The sequence below is a fragment of the Podarcis cretensis genome (genome assembly GCF_951804945.1).
Source record: "Podarcis cretensis genome assembly, chromosome: 1".
Classification (NCBI taxonomy): domain Eukaryota; kingdom Metazoa; phylum Chordata; class Lepidosauria; order Squamata; family Lacertidae; genus Podarcis; species Podarcis cretensis.
Window position 1 is genome coordinate 14,752,642 of NC_137170.1, and position 24,696 is coordinate 14,777,337.

General features: G+C 45.4%; 1 protein-coding gene and 1 long non-coding RNA gene across 3 annotated transcripts in view; one reads left to right on the plus strand and one right to left on the minus strand.

The window, feature by feature from the left end:
* Positions 1-24,696, plus strand: part of LOC307209025 — a 442,352-nt gene that overhangs the window by 287,734 nt on the left and 129,922 nt on the right. The gene's annotated exons all lie outside the window — the stretch shown is intronic.
* The window catches only part of KIF26A (kinesin family member 26A), a 163,686-nt gene that overhangs the window by 67,409 nt on the left and 71,581 nt on the right, over positions 1-24,696 (minus strand). For both annotated transcript variants that reach the window (XM_079980029.1, XM_079980030.1), the window contains exons 3-4: positions 22,411-22,926; positions 227-393 (exon numbers count right to left, since the gene is read on the minus strand). In XM_079980029.1, coding sequence (XP_079836155.1) covers positions 227-393; positions 22,411-22,926 — 683 coding nt within the window. The remainder of the gene's footprint in view (positions 1-226; positions 394-22,410; positions 22,927-24,696) is intronic.

Consider the following 24,696-nt stretch of genomic DNA (forward strand, 5'->3'; position numbering starts at 1 on the left):
GTTGCTTTTCCGCTACAACTCCACCCTGCTCCCAACCCCACAATCTTTTTCCCCAGCAGAAGTTGCAAGTTCATGCTTCCATTGCATAGTGATCCCATTCATTACCCAAGCATTCTCCTGCCTGAACTGCCATCTGCAACAACAACACCAACCGCCCAGTAAGCACTTGGTTTGTGGTCATTTCATACACAAGAGCAACGATGTAAATCGTAATGGTGAAAACTACCTTATGAAGAATGACGCTGCAGCTGAAGTCCCTGCAGAGACGCCAGCCGGGGCGACCAGACTTTGGGAAGCCAATGGCCCAGTGGTTCCAGTTTGGTCACAGTTGTTTTGCCCTGAGGTGACTTGAATATTGGAGCCTTCCCTTCCGCACTCTGCTGCTGTAGCCTCCTAAGGGAAAAGCAAAATTAAAAACAGGGAGTTATAAATATATTAACTTAAGACTAATAGTACTTCCACCCACCTGAGATCTGCTGTGGGCATACAATTGGGTTTTTATTTAATTTCATTCATATACCCATCATCATCATCATCATATTTCAATATACCTGACTTGCACAAAAGAGCAGTCCATTAAAAAGCATCTTGCTTCAAGACTAGTATAGATTTGGAGTTGCTCCCATGAAAGACTGTCACTTCCTTCCTCCTCCTTTTCCTTTCCTACCTCCCATAACTGCAAGTGCACATATTATTTTTTACACAGCTGTTCTGTGCGACAGCACTTCAAATCAGCGGTTTTAAAAATACAAGCACAACCACAATGAACGTTTCTTCAGAAACAACCAGTAGAAAAAGGGCAGGCCACATCCTTCCCTTTGGGCTGGTGGAAACCATGATGATAGATGGCACCCATCGAAACATCACCACACAGGTGTTTTTTTTTTAAAAAAATAATAATAATAAACACCCATGCACACAATGTGCTTCAGTACGTTCACAATTGGGTAACACACCATTTCATGCTGAATGTCTTTCCCTTAATGGATTATCTGCAGACAGGAAAATCCGAATTTAGTGTGGGTTGCCACTTGGTTAAAGAGGATGTCATGTGGACGCTGAGAGAGAAAGAGAACGAGAGAGGGAGAGAGAGAGAGAGAGAGAGAGAGAGAGAGAGAGAGAGAGATATTCAAATCCATGTTCAACACCCATGTGAATGAGCCACAAAAGACAGGATGACTACCTGTCTGGGAGACTTCAGATCTCTTACCACAACCTAAACTACCATATTTACTTAGTAGCTATGCTATGTGGGACACAGATATTAGGCAATTTCGGCCCAGGAGACTACAGAACTGGGATGAGGATAGGATGTCAGGGAAATGAAATGATGAGAGAGGATGACAAAGGATGATGAGGGAGGATGACAGCATCAAACAGCAATAGAAGTGATGGTGACTGTTCAGAAAACACTAAAGATGTAGGTTTTGACAAGGGGCTTGAAATAAGAGAGGAAGACACCTTGATCAAATTGATAGGGAAGAATCAAAGATGACTCCAAGGATGTGATTCTCAAAGACCGCCTGCTGCAGACTGTTGGCTTTTTCGACGCCAACTAAAAACCCATTTATTTTACCAAGCTTTCCGTGACTGAAATAATTTTTATGGGGCAGTTCACAGTATTTGTTGGTTTTGTCATGAACCTTACCCAGATTTGATTTCCGGTGTCTATCTTTTCTTTTAGTGTATTATTATGGCATAGTTTACATATTGGTTTTGTATGTTTGTAACCAGCTCTGGGGGCGGTTACAATGGATAGAAATTCCCCAACTAAACTAAACTAAAACAAATGCTATTTCCAACTGTAACTGCACAATTAGGCTCCGGTGGACTGAGAAGACAAGACCAATAGTGGGTCCAACAGTCAAGAAGGAAGTTTCTGCTGTAGAAGGAAAGGAGGAGCAGATGGGGCTTGGCAACCTGAAAAGCTCTCCCATCTAGAAGAAGGAAAACTCTGGTCCTAGACCTCCACTGCATTGTGTGACATCTTTGGGAGAAGAAAAAGCTAAGGAATAAACCCTACACAAATCCAGAGAGCAGTCCATGAGGAGGTTGGACGGCATCTTGTATGCCTCTTTCCGGCAACTCCTGCAGCCAAGCTGGTGCCAAATGTAAAAGGTAAAGGTAAAGGGACCCCTGACCACTAGGTCCAGTCGTGGCCGACTCTGGGGTTGCGGCGCTCATCTCGCTTTATTGGCCGAGGGAGCTTCCGGGTCATGTGGCCAGCATGACTAAGCCACTTCTAGCGAACCAGAACAGCACACAGAAACGCCGTTTACCTTCCCGCCAGAGTGGTACCTATTTATCTACTTGCACTTTGACGTGCTTTCGAACTGGTAGGTTGGCAGGAGCTGGGACCGAGCAACGGGAGTTCACTCCGTCGCATGGATTCAAACCGCCGACCTTCTCATCGGCAAGTCCTAGGCTCTGAGGTTTAACCCACAGTGCCAATTGTAGTCCTCTGCTTTCCTTTGGACCACATCAGCGAGATGGAAAGGAGGATCTTGTCGCCTGGGCAGCCGAGGACCTCCATGCACACTGCCCAGCCCATAGCTGTCAACCTTCCCTTTTTTTGCGGGAAATTCCCTTATTCCAGCGCCGTTCCCCGCTGCTTCCCGGTGCTATCCCAGATTGTTAGATACCCCGTAGACTGTCCCCGGGACAGGTGAGGCTGCTGATCCCTTATTTTCGAGGCTGCTGATCCCTTATTTTCAAATCTGAAAGTTGACAGCTATGGCCCAGCCTTGTGCCCCAGGGAGGTCACTGCGGTGCTACAAATGCAGCAAAAATAATGCAGGAGGCAGCAGCAGTTAAGAGATAAGGGAGGGAGAAGGAATGGAGTAAAAAGGAATGGAAGACTTGAACAGAAGGGAGTTTAAGGTACTATCTGGAAGGCCACATCAGCAGATCTTGGGAGGCCTACCAGCACAAAGATTTGGAACAGGTGACTTCAATGGATCATCTAAACCTGTGATGGAGAACCTGTGGACCTCCAAATATTGTTGAACTCCCATCACACCTAGCCCTGATCTAAGCCTGATAGTCCTGTAAGATGCTTCCCAAACCACCATGTCCGCCTGATAAGCCGTTTTGTCTTTCCTATATTCTGTACACAGCCACAATAATAAGCAATAAAAAGGAAGCCATGTCGGCAAAGGTCCATCGCCGGACAAGGTTAAAACCATGACCAGAGGCAGACAAGAGGAATAAAACGGAGACCCTTTGTTATAGGTAATGCACTGTTAAACTGTCCGACAAGCATGAAAACATGGAAAACGATAAGCAGAACCCTTTTTGTTTTACGGCATTATTCGGTGGCTGGCAGAACGGTTTATCTGCTTCAGTTATAACTGTCAGGAATTATTTCTCAGTCGCGCATCATCTACAAGCACTATCTGTTTTAAGAGGAACAAACCAAGCGGGCACATTTGTAGCATCTTTCCACATGAGCAGCCAAAAGAACCGAGTAAAAACATTGATTTCTTTTGGAGGGGGGAGAGAGACACCTACAAACAAACATATAAAAGCCTTCACAGATACACACCACATTTCATATAGCTCACATTTTCACAAGTGTTTTCATTCTCAGAGGAGATAGCTACTTTTATTTTATTTTTTTTAACCTCCTGCAAAGCCGTGTGTGCAAATAGATCTTTGCCTGTTCTGGCAACCTGATTTAGAACCCACACCCAGTTATATAAATACCCAGTTATTCATATTGAGGGCATGGTGATTAACACAAGGGGGTCATTAAGACAACCCTTCCCTATTTAAACCAGAGGTGTTCTACAGAGATTATGCTTGCAGCTCCCACCCGGCTTTCTAACCTCAAAGCTACGGTCTCTCCAGCCGCAATGAAGTCTATCCACTTAGAACTATAGAGCTGGAAGGGACCAAATCTACTCCAGCCCCCTGCCCCTCCCCATATGATCAGACCGGGACCCTGTGCTTGTCATCCAAGGTCCTTCTCTATGTACCTCCATCCCAGAGAGGTTCAGAAGGTGGCAACAGGAGAACAGGCCTTTTCTGTAGTGGCTCCCCAATTGTGGAAGACTCGCCTGGCGCCATCGTTACATGTCTTCACGGGACATGTATTTATGGGACCTCGTATTTATGGGACTGCCTCTCCTGGTATCCCCCACAGAGGACCTTAAGGTCCATGAATAATCATAGTTTAGAGGTCCCGGGCCCTAAGGAAGTCAGATTATCCTCCACCAGGGCCAGGGCCTTCTCAGTGATGGCTCCAACCTGGTGAAATGCTCTGTCCTATGAGACCAGGGCCCTGCAGGATTTAACTTCCTTCCGCAGGGCCTGTAAGACAGAGCTATTCCACCTGGCTTTCAATTTGAACTTAGTCTGATCTTTTATTCCCCTTCCTTCCCTCCCCCTCCCCTTTTTATGAAGATTACCTGCTCTGGGATCCCACAGCTAATTCTCCCCTGGTCTCCTCACTGGCTCAAATAGGACTAATTTAGCCAGCTAGCCCTGGTGATCATCTAATGTTTATTGGATGGATTTTCGCCCTAAATTGATTTTTGAATTCTGAATTTATTGTTATTCACGTTTTATACTGTATTTTATGCTGTTTTTCGTTGCATCAATTAAGTGTTTTAAATTTGTTGTTAGCTGCCCTGAGCCCAGTTTTTTGAACCAGGAAGGGCGGGGTATAAATAATAATAATAATAATAATAATAATAATAATAATGCCAGGCAAAAACATTCCTCTTTACCCAGGCCTATGGCTATTAAATCATCTACGGCCTGGGAAAGTGTGGAGGAGAGGACTGCTATTATGAGGACTGTTTTATTATTGGGCTGCCTATCAGTATGCTTGTTATTAGGTTTTTATTACATTTTAATACATCTGTAATGTGTTTTTAATGTTGTACACCGACCTGGGATCTTCTGAAAAAGGCCGGTATATAAATTAAATTATTATTATTATTATTATTATTATTATTAACAACAGGGTCTGCATGGCTTCAGGACATGCTAAAACACTATGTAGCCTATTTAGTCAATTATCCAGTTTCCCACCACAGCCAACCAGAAATGCCTATGAAACTCACAAAGTGGACAATGGGATGTGAGGGAACAGCCCTCTCCTGATCTCCTGATACAGTGGTACCTCGAGTGAAGAACTTAATTCGTTCTGGAGGTCCGTTCTTAACCTGAAACTGTTCTTAACCTGAAGCACCACTTTAGCTAATGGGGCCTCCCGCTGCTGCTGTGCCGCCGGAGCACGATTTCTGTTCTCATCCTGAAGCAAAGTTCTTAACCCAAGGTTAGCAGAGTCTGTAACCTGAAGCATCTGTAACCTGAGGTACCACTGTATTGTTATCCACTGACTGGTATTCAGAGTTGCCTTGCCTCTAATTCTGCAGGCAGCTTATAGCCATCATGACTACTAGTCATTCATAACCTCATCCTTTGTCTTGATTCCCCCAGTGCAAGACACTATTCATGCGAATGTAGAGATCAATGCAATTCATTTTTAAACTATTTTTAGGAAGGACTGCTAAAAGTAGAGTCCAGGAATTCGTTTAGAAAATCCTTAATTAGAGGAGATGCCATAATACATATTTGTAGCTAGGGTTAACGACTCCGTGAATGGTAATGGATGATGTTTCTGCCGTCTGAAATACTACTCTGACATTTCAAACTAATTAGTTAAAATAAATTTAGGCAAAAAGAGACAGCGTTGTAATGAAGCACAAATGCAATTAAATACTCCCCGGGATGCCACCAAACTTTAAAATCCACAATGCTATAGATCATGCTTTACAACCATCTCCTATGGTGACGTGCTAGATCTTTTCTATAGTTAGTTAAATCCACTGCTCTGCATCTATTGCCCAGAGACATAAGCCCTTTTTGTGTGTTTCTTGAGTGAAGGAGGCACCACACAATTACTGGGAATTGGGGCCATACTCTTGGCTCCAGCCTTGGCATGGGGCACTAGGGAGTGTCATTTTAGGGGGTGAAGTGTACTTTTTGCAAATTTCTTCAGTGAAAGGTCTTCAAAATATGTTTTTGGGTGTGAGAAATTCAAATCTGCTATTTTTTGTGATTGGACAACATTTAGCTTGGTAAGTCTACTTTTGACAAAGAAGCACATAAACTGTTTTTGGAAAACCAAATAATTTTAATTTTACTTTCTGAAAATGTCAGGTAATTCTAAAACAACAACAACAACAACAACAACAACAACAACAACAACAACAACAACATAACTGCAAGATTTTGGCAATCGTTTTTAATGATTTCTGTGCATTTTTACACACAGTTTACTTACCAAGCAAAACTAAATCATGTTTAACCAAAATATGTTTTGAATTCCCAAGTCATGCTACAACTTTTTAGCACCCCTCATTTTTGGAATTTGAAGGTTGAAAAATTAAACACGCTCTAAATTCAGGCACGGAGCGGGCCATCTGTCCAGATATTCACATGTTAAGACCATCATCTGTAAGCCTATACAAAAGTGGTTGCTCACATGTAGGTTTCGCCACTACATACAAGCATGTTGTTGTAGTTTAGTCATGTCCGACTCTTCGTGACCCCATGGACCAGAGCACGCCAGGCACTTCTGTCTTCCACTGTCTCCCGCAGTTTGGTCAGACTCATGTTTGTAACTTCGAGAACACTGTCCAACCATCACATACAAGCATACTAATACATGATCGACAAGCCATGTGACTGCTGCCAGAGGATCCCCTACTCACCAGTAATTACATAATGCCCCCTTCAGGCAAATAATGAGTATAAAGAGGGCTTTGCATCCACAACAGAACCTTCTCAGCTAAAGGCCAATTCACACTATATTCTCTTGTCCCACAGCCATTTCTGGCTAAACAGGTGCACCAGGTTTTTGAAACATTGCCAAAAAACCCTACGAAACCTGTTTACCATATGCAATAGTAGGGCAGAAATGCTTCTCATATGATCTTTCTCTAGCCTCATAAGATATTGGCCTGAGGAAGTAGCCCAGTCATTTGGCACCACCAATTGATAAAAGTCCTACACACATTACTGCATTAGTGTGTGCAAAGCAAATCTGAACGGTACTTTGCTCAGTTGCAGAGAATGTGCTGTGCATGGAAAAGGCCAGAGCTTCAGTCCCTGGCATTAATAAAAATAGACAAGGGGAAAAGTTGTTTAAAGCACCTTGGAAAGTCACTGCCAGTCGCAGCAGACAATAGTCACGGACCTCATAAGTCAGACAACATGAAGCAACTTATTTCATTTTTCAAATGTCCAAAGGGGCCTGTTGACCTCCAGTGTCAACAGATATACCTTCATCACCCCAAAATATGTAGGCCCATACAACAATGCCCAAGCATCCGCCAAGAACAAAACCTAGTTCTACAAGCCTGGTTTGTATCAACGGAAGGGTTTTTTGCAAGAGTGTGTGCATTGATTGCTGAAAGAGGAGGGGAAATGGTTTCGGGCTTGCCAAGATAAATTAATTAGCGAAATAACACATCTACAGATGATCCATATCACTCCACTAAATCTTTAATTACTCAATTAACACCCTCAGAGTCAGAGGTTAAACAAGTTTTGCCATGTGCTGACAAGAGTGAGGGCGAAATTAAATACGGCACCCCCTGCCCCAGAGTTGAAGAATCCTCTCCAACAGTTTTGTAACAGCATGATAAGACTGCGGATCCCTTGTTGCAGGCACATGGTGACTGTCAAGTCTCCCTGGGACATGACTGCGGGGTAGCAGTAAAGGAATGATAAAATGCAAGCCTGTGTGCATCCTGAAAACCTTGTTCAAACCTCATATCAGCCGTAAGCTCAACAACTTTGGCTGCCCCAAAAAAGCTCAACTACTCTGGTCAATTCAATGGGTAGATCACTGCCAGTTTTTTTTATAGTGTGAGTAGATCGCAGTCTGTTGGAAGTTGGACAGCCCTGGTCTAAAGCAACCAAAAAGCGGGGGATGGATCTAAATTTATTCGTAGCGTGGAGAAAATGCTCAGGACAGACAAGAGAAAGAATTTCACACAGCCCATGTGGCATGGAGGGCTAATGTTGGCGAAACACAAGCCAAAATCTGCCTTGCGTGCATGGAGCAGTCATTCTCTTCTCACAATTCTTTTAAATAGAGGCTTTCCCCAGTCTGTGTTGTATTTAGATGTCATATTGCTTGTGCGTTTGCCGCCCTGGGCTCCTTGGGAAGGAGGGGCGGGATATAAATTTGAAATGAAATGAAAATAGTATGGAATTGGATTGCACAATTTGTAGTGATGGCCACCAACTTTGGTGACATTAAAAGGGTGTAGGACAAATTCATGGTGGATGAGCCTAACAACAGCTACCAAGTGATGATATCAAGAGGCAGTATGCTTTTGAATCCCAGTCACTGAGGAACAACAATGGGGAGAGCGTTTGTCCTTGTGTCCTGGGTACGGACTTCACATTGGCATATGGTGGAAAACAGGCTGCTTGACCAGATGAGTGTAAACCAGTAAGGTTCTCCTGATCATCTCAAGACACACCGAGTTCTTCCAGGCCTGCCATCCCATCTCTCATGAGAAGATAATTGGAGTGGCCCACCTTAGAGGGTTGATTCATGGCTTAACTCACGATTAGAGTGCCATGAGATCTAACTACACCTCACATTAAATGTGTGATCACATTTAACCAACATGGGAAGATGTTGTTTTCTAGGCAGGGCTGTAGGTGAACAGAATCAGGAGATTATTGCGCAGAGAAACAAGATTAATCCTTGTCCCATGCACACTGCCATTCTGAGGAGGTCCTGCATTTGGTGGGATCAGGAGTGGGGAAGTGGGAACTAGCAAACTTGGCCCCAGAACAAGGGAAATACTGGCGTGTCCCACCCCATGTCTCACTGCAGGAAGCAGCAGAAAAGATGTGGAATGAAACCGCCTTTGGGGTTTCCTTGTATCTTTGGCACTTACTACATGTCAATCAATGTAATATTCAGGCATCACTCATGATGGTAAGGCTTAAAGCAATATACAACGATGCACTTGGGTGTTAGTTGTTCAGAAGCTGATGACAGGTGCCTTTGTGATTGGCAGAAAGCGATCTAGCAGGAATTAATGTCAGGAAACCCCATCTCATTTTCCACAAGCCCATCTGGCTACTTCTTGCTGAAACTTGGCTGCTCTACTCTTCCAGAGAAGGAGCCCAATAAAGGACCGTGCTCTAAAGCAGCCTTTCCCAACCTGATGCCCTTCAGATGTCATTGGACTCCACCTCCCATCAGCCTCAACCAGCAAAGCTAATGGTCAGGGACAGTGGAAATTGTAGTCTGGCGGCCTAAGGTTGAAGAACACTCCCCTGAGGCTGAATACTGCAGGAGAAAAATGATAATGTGAGCAAGCTATCATTCAGGAAACTAGTCCGCCATGACTGATCATCTCGTTGGGAATCCAAACATGGCTAGCCCTGCCACTAGGCAGAGTGAGGAGACCATCTCACATAGGCCACAGGCCCCTTACACCCAGCTGTGCCTCATGAGCCCCTGGCCCACACCCTTCTGCTGGAGGGCAGTTGTGTGTGCCACACAACCTACCCTACACCCCCTAAGCTAGCCTATGGTACATTGGATTGTTGGGTCAAGCTGGTTGCCTGCTACCTTCTACCAGGCAATAATGAGAATGGGCTTGCTGATCTAAACAACTGGAAGCCATTCCATGTGCTGACCACACACCACTGCTACCTTATTTTCATTGGCTGGCTGCATCTTATACAGTCCGTAAACAAATGTCTTCTAGATGGTGCACAATGTCTTCTAGATGGTGCACAATGTCTTCTAGCTGGTGCACAATTATTATTTTTAAAATACCCCATTAAAAGGGAAAAAAGTGATGTGGACAGTGTCCTGTTCCAGTGTCAAGTTAAGATTCAACTGTCAGGCCAGCTGATTTCTGTACATGACATGGCAAAAAGGGAGGGAGAATCTTGTCTTTTGCCCAGTCTTTTGCCCAGAAACTGATCAAGGACAACCCAATGTCTTGGGTTGTCCTTGATCAGTTTCCAAGGAATCTCTGGATTCTTTCAAAGAGTCCTCACAGCACTGAATCTACTCTGCAAGTCCAGAATAAGCAGTGTGAAAAGAAGTCCAACGGTTTACATTTTCATAGATTTTTTAAAATCCAGTTCCGACTTAGCACCCTGGCATACAAATATGAAGAGCTTTTGTTTACTTAAGCTAATATAGCACCCCATGGCCGCAGCTAATTGAACAAGTTTGCATCCTCACAGAAATGACGGCTTGCGCATGAAACGGGAATAAATGGCATCACCTCAACATATTTCACCTTAAAGCTCTTATGACCTACCACCATTAATGGGAACAAATGTGACGTAAATCAGACTCCCTATGGGTAATTCCAGAGGCTGTAAAACCTCCTTCCCTGCTAGCGTGAGACAAGCATACGCACTTGGCCAAGGAATAGTCTTCCCTGACAGACCGAGAAGATCGTCATAAAAAGTATGCCAAGCGCACAGCCTATGCTGTTTTGTGGGGAAACATTTCCCAGCATAAACTTTTTACTGCTCCTTGACAATGTTTCCATCGGGGCTCATTATAAAATAGCGTAAGAGGCACTTTATGACTAAAATTCACTTCTGTAGTTGTTTTAGTACCTGCAGCTGTGGCCCAGTAACAAGAAAACTGTCTTTGCTGTCTGTGCCTAAACATGCACCTCTCAGACTTTTATGTATACGATGCGCCCCGGGTGAATAAAACCCACAGAGCAATCCCACAGAAGCCATCCCTCCAAACAGAGTTCTGCACTTTTATTATTTCTACACTGCAAGTGTTTTAAAAAATATCATTCGCACTACTACTATATGTGCCTCTTGAAGATTCAGGCTGTCGGCCCATTTAGCTCAGGATTATCCACAGCAGTTTTCTTCAGCCTTGGGGCTCCAGAAAAACCCTGTTGGACTACAACTCCCATCATCCCTGACCACTAGCTAAGCCGGCCAATTAGGTTACAAGAAAGGAGATTCTAACTAAACTTCAGGAAGCACTTCCTTCCTTAGAGGCTTCTAAGCAGAGTCCCATGGACTGCAAGAAGATCAAACCTATCCATTCTTAAGGAAATCAGCCCTGAGTGCTCACTGGAAGGATCAGATCCTGAAGCTGAGGCTCCAATACTTTGGCCACCTCATGAGAAGAGAAGACTCCCTGGAAAAGGCCCTGATGTTGGGAAAGATGAAGGGCACAAGGAGAAGGGGACGACAGAGGACGAGATGGTTGGACAGTGTTCTCGAAGCTACCAGCATGAATTTGACCAAACTGCAGGAGGCAGTGGAAGACAGGAGTGCCTGGCGTGCTCTGGTCCATGGGGTCGCGAAGAGTCAGACACAACTAAACAACAACAACAACAACAACAACAACAACAACAAGCAGAGGTTGGATGGCCATCTGTCATGGATGCTTTAGCTGAGATTCCTGCATTGCAGGGGATTGGCCTAGATCAGGGGTCAGCAAACTTTTTCAGCGGGGGCCATCCACTGTTCCTCAGACCTTGTGGGGGGCCAGACTATTTTTTTTTTGGGGGGGGGGGATGAACGAATTCCTATGCCCCGCAAATAACCCAGAGATGCATTTTAAATAAAAGCACACATTCTACTCATGTAAAAACACGCTGATTTCCGAACCGTCCGTGGGCCGGATTGAGAAGGTAATTGGGCCACATCCGGCCCCTGGACCTTAGTTTGCCTACCCATGGTCTAGATCAGGTATGTCCAACAAGCCGATTGTGATCTACTGGTAGATCCCTGGGAGGTTTTGGTAGGTTGCGGTCGATCGCTGGTTCCCTTTCCTCAGTGGTGGTAAAACAGAATCGGTCCCTGCCCCCTCGCCCCGCACTCCATGGTTGCACAATCCCCAGAATGGAAGACGGAGCTTTTGCAGTGAGGCTGGTTGTTTCCTTAGTGATCTTTCCGTGAGCGACCTTCCCCCTTAAAAAAGCTCAGCAACTTTTCCCTGAACCCCTAAAAAAAACCGGGACTTTCCTCCCTAAAAAAAGCTCAGCAACTTTGACCTGAAACCCTCCCCCCCAAAAAAGGAGTAGATCACTGCCGGTTTTTTATTCTGTGAGTAGATTGCAGTCTCTTAGCAGCTGGCCATCTAGATGACACTCTGGGTACCTTCTAACTCTACAATTCTATGACTAGCTCAGTCGGTGGAGCACGAGACGGTTAATCTCAGGGTCCTGCGTTTGAGCCCCATGTTGCATGGCAGGGGGTTGGACTAGATGACTCTTGTGGTCCCTTCCAACTCTACCAGTCTTTTATTCTATGGCTGGGGATGATAAGAGTCCCAGTCCTACAGCATCTGGGGACACCCAGCTCTACCTGGAAGGGGTGAATCAGGGGGCTTTTCTAAACAAAACATGTCCTGCAATCACATGCTGCTCACAACCTGGCTAGGTGAAAGCCAGGCTAGGCTTCCCGGCTCTTTTAGAACTCTGCTGAAAATGCCTCAGAGAAAGCTGGAGAAGATCTCAGGCAGGCAACACAGGAAAGCAGGAGCCTCTGGTTCCCTTTCTCCTATCTGCTTGTTCTCTTGTCTCTCCTTTAGGGAGACAGGGAAGAGCAGAGACAATAAGTTGCTAAATGAGGAGGCGGGCAAGGATGCATAAGGAAGGATGCAGGCAAGAGCTTCGGCTCCCCTGTGCATCTGCCTATCATCCAATTCAGAATTCTCTTTTTAGAGTATCTATTACTTTTGGATGAGGCGGCATCCTGCCCAGTGGGCAGGCAGCAAGGGTCAAAGATTTTGTTGTTTAGTTGTTCAGGGTCCAACTCTTTGTGACCCCATGGGCCAGAGCACGCCAGGCACTCCTGTCTTCCACTGCCTCCCGCAGTTTGGTCAAACTCATGTTCGTAGCTTCAAGAACACTGTCCAACCATCTCGTCCTCTGTCATCCCCTTCTCCTTGTGCCCTCCATCTTTCCCAACATCAGGGTCTTTTCCAGGGATAGGGATGCCAATATGAGATAGCCATGCATTAACATGGGGGAGTTGTGGTTGTTGTTGGGGAGTTGTTGTTGTTGATGATGATGATGATATTGTGTATTTTGTGGTTGTATTTTTGTGCAATGAACTGCCCCGAGATCTTAGAATAAAGGGTGGCATGCATGTTTAATAAACAACAACAAAGCTTATTTATTTACATGTATTTATTCCATTTATTAATCACTCCCTGTAATGCATTCTAAGTGATTTAACCATCATTTCAGGTCCAATTCTATCCAAAGCATTTATGCCGGAGTAATATAACCTGCTATAATTGCTTTTTTTTTTAGGGGGGGTGTTGGGGGGGGGGGGAAGAAACCTTGCCTGACCTCTATTTACTGACACACATTAGAAATACACATTCGGCTTTTGTTGAGCTGAGACGGTGCTCCTTCAGCCAGTTGCTCAATATGCTTCCACAAACCCACTTTGATCAAAATTAATCACTTATCCGAGGCAGGCAAAAATACACAGCCGCCAGTTTTGTCGCCGCTTTTGTCATTTAACTCCACTTACTGATAAAGGAGGAGGGGTGGGATGGGTGGCAGGACAATGCAAACACCTCCAAGGTTGTGAGGGAGAGCCATTTGCTTTCGGCTTGCTTTCATTGCATCACCAACCTCCTCATTACAGTTCAAAATCCAAGCTGTTCAATACTTGCTCAAGTTATCTTACCAGATGTAACCGGATACATATGTTGGCCAAGATCCAGAGAAGGAACAAGCCCAACATCTGCAAGCACGTTCAGATGTGTCTGTGAGCTGCACTCTCAGGACCTCCCAAACTGCAGGGTATCCCAAACTGATTTCTGAACTGCTCTAAATTCAAAAAGGAATTTCGGGATTTTGTATTCGTGGTTTTCAAATGATGGGGGGGGGGGGGAGAGAGAGAGAGAAATCTAGGGTCGTGTTAATTTGCCATGATCAGAGAATCATAAAATCATAGATTTGTAGAGTCGGGCTGAAGGATGTTCTCTACTCCTGCTCTAGAAATATAAAGCAATCCTTTCCATTGGGATTTTTTTTTACAAGTAAGCAGTAGGTCTGGATTTATTTCTCTGAAGCCATTTCAATCTTAAATCTTGCAAGTGCTACTTAAAAATTCTCAACAACCCCCCAATGATTGATCCTTGGTTACAGCAGGAAATGACCTCACCTTAGTCTCAAAAGTTCTATTTATATGCCCAATAATCTCATCATTGATTGCTGTGACTGTATTCTAATTATAAATCCATTACCGCCTGAACAGTGAAATAAAATCAATAATACACATAAATGGGAGAAAGGGGTAACTAAAAGCCACACTCAATGCCACTGCATCCCACTGTACTAGTTTATACACTTTTTGCCATCAAACAATGCTACATCATTTAGCAGCAGCGCAATAAATCTCTTCCAATTAGCACAGCCGAACCGTTCGTCAGTTTTGCAATAAATTCCTTCAAAAAGAATGATTACAAAAAATGCTGGAAAAGTCTATGAAGCCCTCAAGTATGATCTGTGCAGCCTCTTCCACAAGTTGGGTTGTCACAACTAGCCAAGCATCCCTTATCCGAGAAACTTTTGTGTGTTGGTAATACACAGAAAATATATTTATTGGAACTTGAACAAAAGAGCAGTGAAATTTAGCAGCACACTCGGTCTTGCCTTAACGTGAATTTCTTAAATATACTATTTTAAAGAACTACCATGTTCTTTAAAACAAACACACACAAACTGCTGCTGTATTCGCCTTATTAGCTTAGCCTAATACACAGCCATCAAATGGAAATAACAACTGGCCTAAAAGTCTTTGAACCCTTCAAACAAGCCATGCACATTCATTCATTCATTCATTCATTCATTGTTCACATACAAATTAACCACAAATACTAAAGAGAAAGGAAGAAGAAGAGGGGGGGGGGGAGATACAGCCACAATACATACCATACAATATCCAATGCCCAAAAAAATTACACCCATGTGACTTCCCTCCACCAGTACTCGACATTTTTATGCTTAAGTGTCATGTTAATTTTGCGTCTTTTAAATATTACTCTATAAATAATCGATTTAGTTATTCTGACTCCTTGTTTTCTTTACAAACTTAGTCTATGCATATCAACATACTGTCTTTGGAACAGTGTTTTTTTCATATACTCTTCCAAAACACTGCCATTCTAATCTTAATTTCTGGTTTGTCTGGTGTCTTATGGCTCCCGTTAACTTTGCCAATTCTATAAAATCACACATTTTACTTATCCAATCTTCCTTTGTTGGGATAGTATCCCCCCTTCCAATTTTTAGCCTGTAGTAGTCTGGCTGTGGCTGTACCATACAGAAATAGCCTTTTCTTACGTCGAGGGATGTCCTTGCCTAGGATCCCTAATAAGTACGCCTCTGGTTTCTTTTCTATAGAGGTTTTAAACATCTTTTTAAGCTCCTCATGGATACATCCCCAGAAACTTTTAATTTTCTCGCAGCCCCACCATACGCAAGCCATGCACATTTTTAGTACCATGACTGCCTGACGCAAGGGCCTCATTCTATGTCCTCTCTTCTCTGAATATTCTCTCATGCACACCTGGTGTGAAAGCCTGCCCATGATAGGAACAGGTGAAATCTAGGCCAACCATTTTTGGTATGATTACTGGTGCTTGTTGGCTCAACTGGCTGCCGCAGCTAGTTTGGGCATGTCCCTTTACGAGAGACTGTAATAATACCCACTTGGCCTGCAGGTGAGAAAAGATCAAATGGAGGGGGTTGTTTGTTTGGGAGGGTTTTTCTTTGGCAGGATGCCTGGGATAAAGACGTTTTCAGGACATCCACCCTCCTTATTGTACTGGGAAAGAGGAAACCAAGTCAAGTCTTTCTCAAAAAGGACCAATCTGACAAATGGTCAAATGTACCTAATTTAAATGAATTCTGCACTTTTCTAACAGTATGGGCCGAGCCAGAGAATTCCATGGAGAAGAGAGGCTATGCCTAGCGAGGAGGAACAAGATTATGACTACCCATCTACCTTTAAGTGTCCCTGGCCCACCTCAGGCCTGTGCAATGTCCATGGATAAGGGTAATGTTTGTGTTTTTCAAACCAGGGTTCCATAGAACCTCTGGGTTCCGCCAGCAGAGGTTCCCCAAAATTTTACAAACTCCTGCTTCAGACACTTCACTTTGCACTCCTTCCACCCATTGATCTTGAGAACTATTGCAAGTTCCAATTATTAACTAGTACAAATTCTAGTGGGTGGGATGCGGGTGGCGCTGTGGTCTAAACCACAGCTCCTAGGGCTTGCTGATCAGAAGGTCGGCGGTTCAAATCCCCGCGATGGGGTGAGCTCCCTTTGCTCGGTCCCTGCTCCTGCCAACCTAGCAGTTCGAAAGCATGTCAAAGTGCAAGTAAATAAATAGGTACCGCTCCGGCGGGAAGGTAAACGGTCTTTCCGTGCGCTGCTCTGGTTCGCCAGAAGCAGCTTAGTTATGCTGGCCACATGACCCAGAAGCTGTACGCCGGCTCCCTTGGCCAATAAAGCAAGATGAGCGCCGCAACCCCAGAGTCGGTCATAACTGGACCTAACGGTCAGGGGTCCCTTTACCTTACAAATTCTCTATCCTTGAATTTTTCCATTAAATCATACAGAATAATATCTATCTCAGTTCTGTGTTGGACAGTTATGTATGTATCCGACCGCAGCATTCACGCACAAGAGAGAGATTTCAGTTGAGGTTCTGCGGGATATCAAGACATATTACATTTACTTTCTCTGCTCTGTGAAACATGAATCATACTGGAGGTAGAGACATGTCTTCTCCTTTCATTACTTCATTTCCATACGGCAGTATACATACTGTATTTTCATTACTTCTTTGTCCCCGCAGGGCCTTTCTGTAACCCAAATTCTACCAGCAAAGTCTATAAGCTAACTTGCTGACTAGGTAAACATCAGCTGAGCACTACAGCAAACTTGCCTTGCCTCAGTGTTTCTTGAAAAGTTGTTAGTCCTTTATTTATTGCCACAGCTTCCTCTTTGGTTCAAAGTTTGTTGTATTATTTGTTGTAAGGGATTCTGGCTCTCCATAACACTGACTATCATCTCATCTCATCTTACCCGTCAACATGACTAACAGGGACCACATTCTACTCTATCACCATTAACAGCTACCCTCAGGCTACAGATCCCAGAGCCTGCATGGGTACTCAATCCACCTGATTACCCAAGTATCTGTTGGGTATGATTAACCATTCCTGAGGCCCCTCAGCACAGAATACAGCAACAGGAAAGCAGCAAGCACAGTGCACCAGTAAGATAAGAATTGGGTTTAAGTGAACAAAGAGCTATATGAGTTTGCTCTCTCCAGCAGAGTGCCTGGAGAAGCTTTTTTGGGAGCGGAAAAACACACCCCATAATGGAGGATCAAGATCACTGGATCAAGGCAGCAGACTATCATATTCAAATACTCAAGAGGCACCAAACTGTTTTCAATCCCAATACTATTATTTTTATTAGATGCCTTCAAATCATACAGCTTTTTTCAATAGACTATATATAAGACAGTGCACCATTGAAAAAAATACCTGCATAAATGCTTAACGGGGGGGGGGGGGGGGAGTTGCCCCAGTAGCTTAAAGGTAAAGGTAAAGGTAAAGGTACCCCTGCCCGTACGGGCCAGTCGTGACCGACTCTAGGGTTGCGTGCTCATCTCGCTCAAGAGGCCGGGAGCCGGCGCCGTCCGAAGACACTTCCGGGTCACGTGGCCAGCGTGACGAAGCTGCAACTGGCGAGCCAGCACCAGTGCCGCACACAGAAACGCTGTTTACATTCCCGCTATAAAGCGGTACCTATTTATCTACTTGCACTTAGGGGTGCTTTCGAACTGCTAGGTGGGCAGGAGCTGGGACCGAACGACAGGAGCTCACCCGCCGCGGGGATTCGAACCACCGACCTTACGATCAGCAAGTCCTAGGCACTGAGGTTTTATCCACAGCGCCACCCACATCCCCCGCCCCAGTAGCTTAATTCATCCTAATTCCTTTTGCACAATTTCAGCCTTCAGTCCTAATCGACGTATGCTGAGTGACATTTGTGGAAACCTCTAAAGCTCTGGTTTTGGCTAGAGATGTTAGCAACATGTATACAGTGGTACCTCTGGTTGCAAATGGGATCCGTTCTGAAGCCCCATTCGCAACATGAGCATAACGCAACCCGCATCTGCACGTGCGCAGGTCGCAATCTGCCGCTTATGCGCATGGCATCATTTTGAGCGGCTGCGCATGCACAAGCAGCAAAACCCAGAAGTAACCCTTTCCGGTACTTCCAGGTCGCCACAGGATGCAACCTGAAAACGCTCAGCCTGAAGCAAACGCAACACGAGGTATGACTGTACATGCTTCATCGTGATTGGTTTTAAATTGTATTTCAAGTTTAATGGCCCTTTGCAAACCTGCCCTGCCATTACATTCCTTGGTAGAGGACCATCAATATGGCAAAGAGCATTCATCCTGATTTGCTTGTGGGGGTGTTTATGTATCTTAGGGTTACCATCTCTTGAAGAGCAAAAATTAGGACAGTCTGAGCTGCTGCCAGCCCAAGCTGGGGAAATGGGCATGTTGGCCCCCAAAAAGAGGGCATGTCCAGGTTTTCCCGGACATATGGCAAACCTAATATCTTCCCATCAGTTATTCATGCATCCCACACTTCTGAATCCATTTCCCCTCCATTCTCCAAACCACAAGAAGTCTAGCTCTTCTTTAGAGTGGGTTTGTTGTGCTAGGGCAGCAGAACCCCTTTAAAGGTAAAGGTAAAGGTACCCCTGCCCGTACGGGCCAGTCTTGACAGACTCTGGGGTTGTGCGCCCATCTCACTTAAGAGGCCAGGGGCCAGCGCTGTCTGGAGACACTTCCGGGTCACGTGGCCAGCGTGACATCGCTGCTCTGGCGAGCCAGAGCCGCACACGGAAACGCCGTTTACCTTCCCGCTGGTAAGCGGTCCCTATTTATCTACTTGCACCCGGAGGTGCTTTCGAACTGCTAGGTTGGCAGGCGCTGGGACCGAGCAGCGGGAGCGCACCCCGCCGCAGGGATTCGAACCGCCGACCTTTCGATCGGCAAGTCCTAGGCGCTGAGGCTTTAACCCACAGCGCCACCTGCGTCCCATAGAACCCCTTTAATCCACTTCAATTGTGCAAACCTAAAGTCCCAGGATGCACTTGAATCCCTCCTGTGAAATAATGTCAGTGTGGAGACTCCCTGAATCCCTTTTGGGATAAGATCAGGCACCCCAAGTTTCCGTGCAGAAAGCCATGCAGCCCATTTTCACTAAGATCCCTTAGGTCCTTAGGTCGATTTAATCCGGCCCCCGTGGCAGCATATGTCCTGGGGTAAAATCCTCTTAAAAAGCCCAACAACTTTGGTCGGCCCTCACACATGTTCACTTCATCAAATCTGGCCCTCTTTGAAAAAAGTTTGGGCACCCCTGCCTCAGAGCACGCCATTACTTTTGTTTTGGCACATACTGCATGAAAAAGCCATCTGCAAACCGTGCTCCGTTTACTATGAAGATTTTACTGCCCTCGCGACAGTCACTTTATCCATTCTCTTTTGCGTTGCATTTAAATACAGTTAGCTGGGAATATACAAAGGAACTCTCCCCCCCCCCCATTTGCGCGTTTCCAGTAGGCTCAGAGATTAATATCTATATCTATTAGAATCCCAACCAAAGCCCAACTCAGGTAATTACATTTTTTTTTTTAATTTAAAAAAAAATCCTGCACTTTTAATTCAATATTTTCCTAGAGTTTAGTGAAGCCATTCAGTTTCGAACAGCTGTCATACTTCATGCGAGGATTATCTCTAAACCATGTACAGTTTGTATTCCAGTTTGTTAACTTTGGGGTGAATAAAAAGCTATTACGAAAAAGTAGCATTCATAATTACACTCTTCAGTGGACAAAGAAAATGCACTGGTTCTAGACGGTAATTATTTACACAGGCGTCAAGGGGGATTACCAGGCTACCTTTATGACAAGTTCAGAGCCTGATCACATAAAGTGGAACTGCTACAGAGGGATAGTTTTACTTCAATACTCTGACAGCTCAAACACAGTAAAATTGGACAAAAGGCAGCTTAACCTACCCACCCCCTTTTAAAGCAGTCTTCCTCAGCTTCGTGCCCTGCAGATGTTTTGGACTACAGTTCCCATCAGGAATTGGGACTGATGGGAGTTGTAGTCCAAAACTTCTAGACGGCACCAGCTGGAGAAGACTACTTTAAAGCATTCTCTTGAACACTTCTAATACCAAACACGGTCACTGGTGCAAAACTAACACAGGGACAAAGAAATAATACAGCCAGTTATATAAACACGGAATTTCAGGCCAATCCTAACCATATTATCTTAATAATAAAATAATAATAATAATAATAATTTATTATTATTATTATTATTATTATTATTATTATTATTATTTGTACCCTGCCCATCTGGCTGGGCTTCCCAGCCACTCTGGGCAGCTTCCAACAAAGATTAAAAATACATTAAAATGTCATACATTAAAAACTTCCCTTCAGGTGTCTTCTAAATGTCAGGTAGTTGTTTATCTCTTTGACATCTGATGGGAAGGCGTTCCACAGGGTGGGCGCCACTACCAAGAAGGCCCTCTGCCTGGTTCCCTGTAACTTGGCTTCTCGCAGTGAGGGAACCACCAAAAGGCCCTCGGTGCTAGACCTCAGTGTCCGGGCAGAACGATGGAGGGGGAGACACTCCTTCAGGTATACTGGTCCAAGGCCATTTAGGACTTTCAAGGTCAGCACGAACACTTTGAATTGTGCTTGGAAACGGGAGCCAATGTAGGTCTTTCAGGACCGGTGTTATATGGTCTCAGCAACTGCCCCCAGTCACCCATCTAGCTGCTGCATTCTGGATTAGTTGTAGTTTCCGGGTCACCTTCAAAGGTAGCCCCACGTAGAACGCATTGCAGTAATCCAAGCGGGAGATGACTAGAGCATGCACCACTCTGGTGAGACAGTCCGCAGGCAGGTAGGATATCAGCCTGCGTACCAGGTGGAGCTGGTAGACAGCTGCCCTGGATACAGAATTGACCTGCGCCTCCATGGACAGCTGTGAGTCCAAAATGACTCCCAGGCTGCACACCTGGTCCTTCAGGGGCACAGTTACCCCATTCAGGATCAGGGAGTCCTCCACACCAGCTCCCCCCCCATGTCCTCCAAGAACAGTACTTCTGTCTTTTGTCTTCTTAAAAGTAAGTCTCACGGATTCATGCCTGTGTCAGCATGCCTACAGTTGCAGCCTTAGGGTGCAATTCTAAACATACATACTTGGTGCCAATAAAGAGTTTACATGGTCAATTGACTCTTCTGCATGATGGGGAAACAGGTGCATTGTCTTGCCTTACAGCATTTATCTAAAGCAACCTGCAATTGTAGGGCGTTCTAAGAAGGCAGCACATTCACACAACTGTTGTTCTTTCGCTTACCTTTTGAAAGGGAAGGATCAAGTGAATGGGGCCCTATTTAAGAGGACCTGTGTCACATACTGTGTCACATACTGGTTTTCCCAGTAGTGATGTATGGAAGTGAAAGCTGGACCATAAAGAAGGCTGATCACCAAAGAATTGATGCTTTTGAATTATGGTGCTGGATGAGATTCTTGAGAGTCCCATGGACTGCAAGAAGATCAAACCTATCCATTCTGAAGGAAATCAGGCCTGAGTGCTCAGATCGTGAAGCTGAGGCTCCAAGAGTTTGGCCACCTCATGAGAAGAGAAGACTCCCTGGAAAAGACCCTGATGTTGGGAAAGATGGAGGGCACAAGGAGAAGGGGACGGCAGAGGACGAGATGGTTGGACAGTGTTCTCGAAGCTACAAACATGAATCTGACCAAACTGCGGGAGGCAGTGGAGGACAGGAGTGCCTGGCGTGCTCTGGTCCATGGGGTCACGAAGAGTCGGACACGACTAAACGACTAAACAACAACAACAAGTGTCACATAGAATGCTGGAAAGGAGGCACTCCACCACGCAAAGGAATCAGTTGTCTGAATAATGTCTAAAGACCTGCAGTGAAACATCCCCAATTTGACACTCATTGGTCCACCACTGTCTTAGACCTGATTTGCTGGTTTTAGGGGTGTTGGGTGTTTCTCATTTGTTTCTAAATTTAAAAAGCCACTGCTCCACTTCTTCCTCCTGTTCTAAAACTACAGGTAACAGAAATCATCCTCCCTGGGGCAGCACAAGCATCGCACTGGCAGCATCATTCCAGGAAAGACCCATTCTGGGGCTAAAACGGGGCAGCCAGAGCTCTGGAATTAACCTGCAGAGGAGTTTTCTGAAACCCACCAAACAGGAAGAAAACACATCCTTTCTGGAACATCAAAGGCCAAGTGATCGGTTACTTACTAGGCAAGCTTGAGGGAGAAAGCTGTTCATCCTGGAAATACTCCACATCCCTTCAAGGTACTGCTGAGCCTGGATCGTCACTGAGCTCAACGCTCCGCTAAGGCCACCGGGAGCCACTGTCACTTGAACGCTAGAGTTTGGGAACCCGCCTGCACCTTGCGGCCATCCAATTCCCTTCTTCCTCTCCGTCCCGGAGAAAAGGCTTGCAGTTTTGCCAGGCTGCCTGCCCACCTGCCCGGCCATGAGAGACACGTCCCTCTGAGAGGACACAGTGACCACGTTTTGGGAGGTCAGCCTTGGCAACACAGCAGCCATTGCCGTGGCACTTTGTATGGGGTCTGCTGCGTCTTGGCAGCTGGCCTGGTCGAGGTTGTGGATGACCTGGAGGGCTTCTTGCTTCAGCTGGTTCAGGTGAGCTGCACAGACATCACACCTGCTCTCCCCTTCGCTCCTGGGTTTCTGTAAGTATTCAGGCACTTGAAGCTTGTCAAAAATTAAAGCTGATAATCGGGGGTCCTGAAAGAAAAGGAGAAGCAAAATAAGTCAAAGGCGCAGACGAGGGAAAGGAGAGAAAGTCAAAACAAGCCTACAATGATGATGATGATGATGATTTATTTGTACCCAGCCCATCTGGCTGGGCTTCCCCAACAACTCTGGGCGGCTTCCAACATCAATAGGAGTATAGCATCTAGATCAAGGGACGTAATAGTGCCACTGTATTCTGCTCTGGTCAGACCTCACCTGGAGTACTGTGTCCAGTTCTGGGCACCACAGTTCAAGAAGGACACTGACAAACTGGAACGTGTCCAGAAGAGGGCAACCAAAATGGTCAAAGGCCTGGAAACGATGCCTTATGAGCAACGGCTAAGGGAGCTGGGCATGTTTAGCCTGGAGAAGAGGAGGTTAAGGGGTGATATGATAGCCATGTTCAAATATATAAAAGGATGTCACATAGAGGAGGGAGAAAGGTTGTTTTCTGCTGCTCCAGAGAAGCGGACACGGAGCAATGGTTCCAAACTACAAGAAAGAAGATTCCACCTAAACATTAGGAAGAACTTCCTGGCAGTAAGAGCTGTTCGACAGTGGAATTTGCTGCCAAGGAGTGTGGTGGAGTCTCCTTCTTTGGAGGTCTTTAAGCAGAGGCTTGACAACCATATGTCAGGAGTGCTCTGATGGTGTTTCCTGCTTGACAGGGGGTTGGACTCGATGGCCCTTGTGGTCTCTTCCAACTCTATGATTCTATGATTCTATGAAAGATTAAAAATACATTAAAATGTCACACATTAAAAACTTCCCTGAACAGGGCTGCCTTCAGACGTCTTCTAAATGTCAGGTACAGTAGTTGTTTATCTCTTTGACATCTGATGGGAGGGCGTTCCACAGGGCGGGTGCCACTACCGAAAAGGCCCTCTACCTGGTTCCCTGTAGCTATGCAATCTAGACCCGTGATAAAGGACACAGGGTTGCACTGCATCCAACCAAGTTCAGTTAGCCAAGTTTCAGGCTATTTGGCCATCTATCGCAGCCAGGTCCACTCTGGATGGCAGTGAATCGCCAGTCTTGCACATCACCTGTAACCTGATCCTTTCAAATGGAGACAGAGCAAGGACTGAACCTGACATTTTCTGCACACGACACTGGCGCTCTTTCATTGAACTGCGGTCCCTCTCCATAAAGCCAAGACAAAATCACTGCTCCACCTAGTTCAGTACTTTCTGCTCTGACTGGCAGCAGCTGTCCAAGGACTCCAGCAGAGAACTTTCCCATCACTTGCCACCGTTTTAATGGGAGATCCTGGGGGTTCAGCCTGGGAATCTTTCTGCACTCAAAGCATGGATTCCGTCACCAAGCTATGACCCCCTCCCCAAACATAAATGTCCTATTCCACTGAGAAAAGCACCAATTCACAAACAAGGTTGCCTGATGCATCTCTCAGTCTACATATGGGGCAAGTGGTTTTGCTGGTTTTCTGCGCTTGAAAGTAACCAGAGAACGCAATTATTTCCACATATGGCAGAATCACCCATGTTCCGAGGAGGTGGCCATTGTGCCTCTGCATGAGTAACTTTGGGCAGGCCTCTTGGCACTCATGTCCACCCTGCAGTCTTTCCACGTGAAATTTGTTGGCTGAACGAGATGAGCCTATGCTTCTTTTAATGTAGCTGTTAGCAGTTTGCGAACACAGCCTCATCTTCACCCATGATGGTCTGCATATGCATCAGGCTATCCACCCTCTTCAGCTCCCTGACGGACTCTCCATGGCTGATTAATGCACCATTATAAGCA